Source organism: Rhinopithecus bieti, unplaced genomic scaffold (genome assembly GCF_001698545.2).
Source record: "Rhinopithecus bieti isolate Rb0 unplaced genomic scaffold, ASM169854v2 scaffold_13704, whole genome shotgun sequence".
NCBI classification, from domain to species: Eukaryota; Metazoa; Chordata; class Mammalia; order Primates; family Cercopithecidae; genus Rhinopithecus; species Rhinopithecus bieti.
The window spans coordinates 3,593,543-3,599,465 of record NW_016808231.1 but is presented as its reverse complement, the minus strand read 5'-3'; the positions used below and the strand labels follow the sequence as shown (position 1 = coordinate 3,599,465).

At 42.9% G+C, this 5,923-nt stretch overlaps 1 protein-coding gene across 1 annotated transcript; it reads left to right on the top strand.

Moving 5' to 3' along the window:
- Positions 1-3,573: 3,573 nt before the first annotated feature.
- LOC108538339 (40S ribosomal protein S3a-like) lies at positions 3,574-4,602 on the top strand. Its single transcript, XM_017886402.1, has one exon. It carries the CDS (start codon positions 3,586-3,588, stop codon positions 4,087-4,089), a length of 504 nt encoding a protein of 167 aa, XP_017741891.1. The 5' UTR covers positions 3,574-3,585; the 3' UTR covers positions 4,090-4,602.
- The last annotated feature ends 1,321 nt before the right edge of the window (positions 4,603-5,923 follow it).

The window sequence follows — 5,923 nt, the reverse complement described above, 5'->3', positions numbered from 1 at the left end:
TGTGTCACCCAGGCTGCAGTGCAGTGGTGCAATCTCGCTCACTGCAAGCTCTGCCTCCCAGGTTCACACCATTCTCCTGCCTTAGCCTCCCGAGTAGCTGGGACTACAGGCACCCGCCACCACGCCCGACTATTTTTTTTTTTGTATGTTCAGTAGAGATGGGGTATCACTGTGTTAGCAAGGATGGTCTCGATCTCCTGACCTCGTGATCAGCCTGCCTGAGCCTCCCAAAGTGCTAGGATTATAGGCATGAGCCACCACGCCCGGCCTATGTGCACATTTCTTTAAGTAATAATTCAGTAAAGCATTTAGAAAACTTTGTCATAAGAGGAGTGATTTGTAGAATGACTGGCATGAAAGCTGATCACCTTAATTTGAACTACTCTGAAATGAGCACCAGGGGCCACCAAGACGAGCCATTCAAGGTGTCATAACCAAGGATAGGAGTGTGTTGTGTACATCTCTGCATAAAGGATTTGCTGGTTACATAGAAGAATGAAGCCTCCTTCTGAGGACAGAGGCAGCAAAGCAAGTGGAAACCCAAAGCACTGAGCTTTCTAAGTGGACTTTGCTAAAATCTTGTGGATGACTCATGCTCTTAACATACACCTGTGTACATATTGTCCACATAAACATTAATTCTGTAGCAAGGCCCACACATAAGGGTTTTTTTTTTTTTTTTTTTGAGACAGTTTTGCTTTATTGCCCAGGCTAGTGTGCAGTAGCATAATCTTGGCTCACTGCAACCTCTACCTCCTGGGTTCAGGCAATGCTTGTGCCTCAGCCCCCCGAGTAACTGGGACTACAGGTGCACACCACCACGCCTGGCTCATTTTTGTGTTTTTGTAGAGATGCAGTTTCACCATGTTGGCCAGGCTGGTCTCAAACTCCTGGCCTTAAGTGATCCGCCCACCTCAGCCTCCTAACGTGTTGGGATTACAGGTGTGAGTCACTGCACCTGGGCCCACACATAAGGTTTGAGTTGAGATAGACAAACTCTGGCAAGACTGAGGAATTTGGCCACAGTCTCTGGGAAATATCCACAATTTCTGGAATCTTCTCTACTGCCAGAGTTCCCACTTTCTGTCTCTCTCCTGTTTATTCAACGAACTTGTATGGAACCACAGTGTGCCTAGAACTTGCCAGGTGTGGAGGATAAAAAGATGACTGAGGTCGGGCATGGTGGCTCATGCCTGTAATCCCAGCACTTTGGGAGGCCAAAGCAGGTAGATCATTTGAGGTCAGGAGTTTGAGAACAGCCTGGCCAACATGATGAAACGTCTCTACTAAAAATACAAAACTTAGCTGGGCATGGTGGCATGCACATGTAGTCCCAGCTACTTGGGAAGCTGAGGCAGGAGAATCGCTTGAACCCAGGAGGGTTTGAGCAGATTTTGCAGTGAGCTGAGATCATGCCACTGCATTCTAGCCTGGGAGACAGAGCAAGATTCCATCTCAAAAAAAAAAAAAAAAAAAAAAAAAGATGACTGAGATACAGACTCCATCAGAGTTGACTCTAACACAAATTAGGTAAGAGCCCAAAGTCTGACTGGGCAAGCACCTTGATCGGCCTCATCCTGTAGCCTCTACTAGAATGAAGAACACTTTTTTCTTTACCTGTGAAAATGTACTGTGCTGCGTACCTACAAGTGCAATTTGTGTTAATTCTGCAAAATTTGTCATATCACTATGCCTGTATTCTTAACATTTTCTTTTGAGAGATTTTCAGCAAATCATCTTTGGACTATGTGCAACTGGAAATTTACTTAGAGTCAACAAAAAGTACAGGAAGGTCAGTTCTTAGTCAAGAGTTAGGTTTTCAAAGACAGTGGAGAAAGTAAAAAATCTAGTATAGTCAAGATTATACTTGCAAATCCCCCTATCATTCATAAAGTTTAGCAGTCAGTCTTACTGTGCCTCACCAGGTTCAATCTGCACTTCTTCCCCCACTATTGGAGCAGAGGGTGATTTTTTTATGAGCAACTGATGAAGTCATTTAGAGGGTGTTTGCAGTAGGAACCATGTGCACTAGAGAGCAATCAGTGTACCTTCATGGCAGCATTTCTGCCTCTCTCCCTCTTTGTTCTTGCCAAGTACCCATAGTTCATTTTCCATAGATTAAAAGAGCCCGAGTTGGGCCTATACCTAAGAGTACAATTGCTGGGTTGTTGGGTAACTCTACGTAGAATTGTTTGGGAAGTTGTCAAACTGTTTCTCACAGTGGCTATGCCATTTTAATTCCCACCAGCAGTGTATGAAAGTTCTAGTTTCTCTACATCCTCACCAACATTTGTTATTTTCTGTAATTTTTTTTTTTTTTTTTTTGAGACAAAGTCTTGATCTGTCACCCAGGCTGGAGTGCAGTGGCGCAATCTCGGCTCACTGCAATCTCTGCCTCCCAGATTCAAGTGACTCTCCTGCCTCAGCTTCCTGAGTAGCTGGGATTATAGGCACCTGCTACCATGCCTGGCTAATTTTTTTATTTTTATTTTTACAAGAGACAAGGTTTCACCATGTTGGCCAGGCTGGTCTCAAACACCTGGCCTCAGGTGATCCACCCGCCTCGGCCTCCCAAAGTGCTGGGATTACAGGTGTGAGCCACCGCGCCAGGCCAGTGTTCTGTATCTTCGATTCTAGCCATCCTTATGGGTATGAAGTGGTATCTCATTGTGGTTTTGATTTGTGTTTCCCTGATGATGAATTTCATCGAGCATCTTTTCATGTGCTTATTGGCCACTTGTATGTATTCCTTGGAGATGTGCCATATTTTCATATTCAAAAATGAAAGCACAGGTCCACACAAAACTTACACATGAATAATTCAGTAGCATCACTCCTAATAACCCAAAGAGGGAATTAATCCAAATGCCCATCACCAGATGAAGAGATACACCGAATGTTGTCTACCCACACAGTGGAATATTATTTGATTACAAAAAGGAGCAAAGTACTCACTTATGCTACAGTGTGGATGAACCTTGAAAACAGATGAAAGATCACATTCTACATGATTTCATTCAGATGGAAATCTATAGAAATACGAAGTGGGTTAGTGGTTGCTTCTGGCTGGTAGGGGCATGGGAGGATAGGGGGTGTTAGCCAAAGGGTATGAGGTTCCTTTTTGAGGTCATGAAATGTTCTAAAATTGACTGGTAATGTTTGCGTGTATCTCTGAATATATTAAAAACAATTGAAATGTAAAAAACGCAAAGAAAAAAACAGCCCAAGTTGCAGTTTTATTCAACACTTGATGGGCTTTAAAAATAGATTCCAGGCTGGGCTTGGTGGCTCACACCTGAAATCCCAGTGCTTTGGGAGGCTACGGTGGGAGGATTGCTTGAGGCCTGGAGTTCCAGGCCAGCCTTGGCAACATGGCAAGACCCTGTCTCTACCAAAAAAAAAAAAAAAAGGAAAAATAAGTAGCAGCTGGGTGCAGTGGCTCACGCCTGTAATCCCAGCACTTTGGGAGGCTGAGGTGGGCAGATCACCTGAGGTTAGGAGTTGAAGATCAACCTGGCCAACATGGTGAAACCCTGCCTCTACCAAAAATATAAAATTTAGCCTTTCGGTACTCTGAGCAGCACCATGGCGGTTGTTAAGAACAAATGCTTTATGAAAGGTGGCAAAAAGGGAGTTAAGAAGAAAGTAGTTGATCTATTTTCTAAGAAAGATCAGTATGGTGTGAAAGCACTTCCTATGTTCAGTATAAGAAGTATTGGAAAGATGCTAGTCACCAGGACCCAAGGAACCCAAATTGCATCTAATCGTCTCAAGGGTCTTGTGTTTGAAGTGAGTCTTGCTGATTTGCAGAGTGATGAAGTTGCATTTAGAAAATTCAGGCTGATTACTGAAGATGTTCAGGGCAAAAACTGCCTGACTCACTTCTATGGCATGGGTCTTACCTGTGACAAAATATGTTCCATGGTTGAAAAATGTTCAGCAATGATGGAAGCTCATGTTGATGTCAGGATTACCGATGGTTACTTCTTTCGTCTGTTCTGTGTTGGTTTTACTAAAAAACACAACAATCAGATACGGAAGACCTCTTACGCTCAGCACCAACAGTCTGCCAAATCCAGAAGAAGATGATGGAAATCATGACCTGAGAGGTGCAGACAAATGACTTGAAAGAAGTGATCAATAAATTGATTCCAGACAAGATTGGAAAAGATGTAGAAAAGGCTTGCCAATTTTTCCTCTCCATGATGTCTTCATTAGAAAAGTAAAGATGCTGGAGAACCCTGTGTTTGGATTGGGAAAAGGCATGGAGCTTTGTGGTGAAGGTAGTAGTTCTGGAAAACCCACTAGGGATGAGACACGTGCTAAAGTTGAATGAGCTGATGGATATGGACCACAAGTCCAAGAATCTGTTTAAAGTTCAGACTTATAATAGTGGCAAATAAAAAGTCCTATTTGTGAAAAACAAACAATAAACAACAATGTAAAAAAGCAAAATTTGCCTGGTGTGGTGGTGCATGCCTGTAATCCTAGCTACTCAGGAGACTGAGGCACGAGAATCACTTGAACCTGGGAGACAGAGGTTGCAGTGAGGCAAGACTGCACCACTGCACTCCAGCCTGGGCAACAGAGTGAGACTGTGTCTCAAAAAATAGAAAAAAAAAGTATCCAGGCTTGGTGGTATGCGCCTGTAGTCTCAGCTACTCCGAAGGCTGAGGTGGGAGCATGGGTTGAGGCCAGGAGTAGTTTGAGGCTGCAGTGAACTATGGTTGTGACACTCCAGCCTGGACTGCAGAGCAAGACCCTTTCTCTTATACATACACACACACATACATACATACATACATACCCAGGCTCTACCTCCGGTGATTCTGACTAGTAGGGCTGGGTATCCCCCAGAGATCTTGCTGTTCAGCCTGGTCTGGGACTTTTCTTTGGGAACTGAGACACTGGCTGTGAGCCTTCTGTCCTGAGAAGTAGAGATCATGGTGATGCAGGTTCAAGCCTAAGGAGAACTGACTGTGCGTTAGGTGTTATGCTGAACATCATTTCTTACTCTCACAGCAACGTCCTTAGAAGGTCGATGATATGTCCCTGCTCTACAGATGAGGAACTAATCTTTCAGAGGAGTTTAGCTTGTTCAAAACTTATTCTTCCTGTTGGAAACTTTGTACCCTTTGACCAATATCTCCTATCCCCTACCTTTCCTCCACCCCAGCCCCGGATAACCACTGTCCTACTCTCTATTTCTGTGAGTTCAACTTCTTTAGATTCCACATATAAGTAAAATCATGCAGTATTTGTTTTTCTGTGCCTGACTTATTTCCCTTAACACAATGTCTTTCAGGTTCATCCATGTTGTTGAAAATGACAGGATTTCATTCTTTTTAAGGGTTAATAGTATTCCATTGTGTTTACATAGTACATTTTCTTTATCCTTTCATCCACTGATGGACACTTAGGTTGATTCTATATCTTGGATATTGTGAATAGTGTTGCAGTAGGAATGTAGAGATCCCTTTGACATACTGACTTTAATTTGTTTTACTCTATACCTAGAAGTTGGCTTGCTGGATTATATGCTTTGAAATCTATAGCACAGCAGGGTGATTATAGTCAATAATAATGTATCTTTCAAAATAACTAAGAGGGTACATTTCAAATGTCTCATCATAAAAATTGTCTGTAAATTAGGTGATGGACATGTTAATTAGCTTGATCTAATCATTCTACATTGTCTACACATAGGAAAACATCACATAAGTGTGTACAATTATGATTTGTCAATTAAAATAACATTAGTTAACAAAATAAGTAAGTTGTTCAAAGCCGCAGCTGGGATTGATGGAGCTGGGACATGCGCTGGGGCTGTTGCTTTCAGGTCCACGGAGTCCATGGTCCACGAATGTTGAAGCCCTACCTGAGATGTCTACTGAGATAGGTGTAGGAATTCAATGTCTCAGAA

Coding starts and splice junctions, on each gene's coding strand:
- LOC108538339 (XM_017886402.1), top strand. CDS start 3,586: ATGGCGGTTGTTAAGAACAAATGCTTTATGAAAGGTGGCAAAAAGGGA.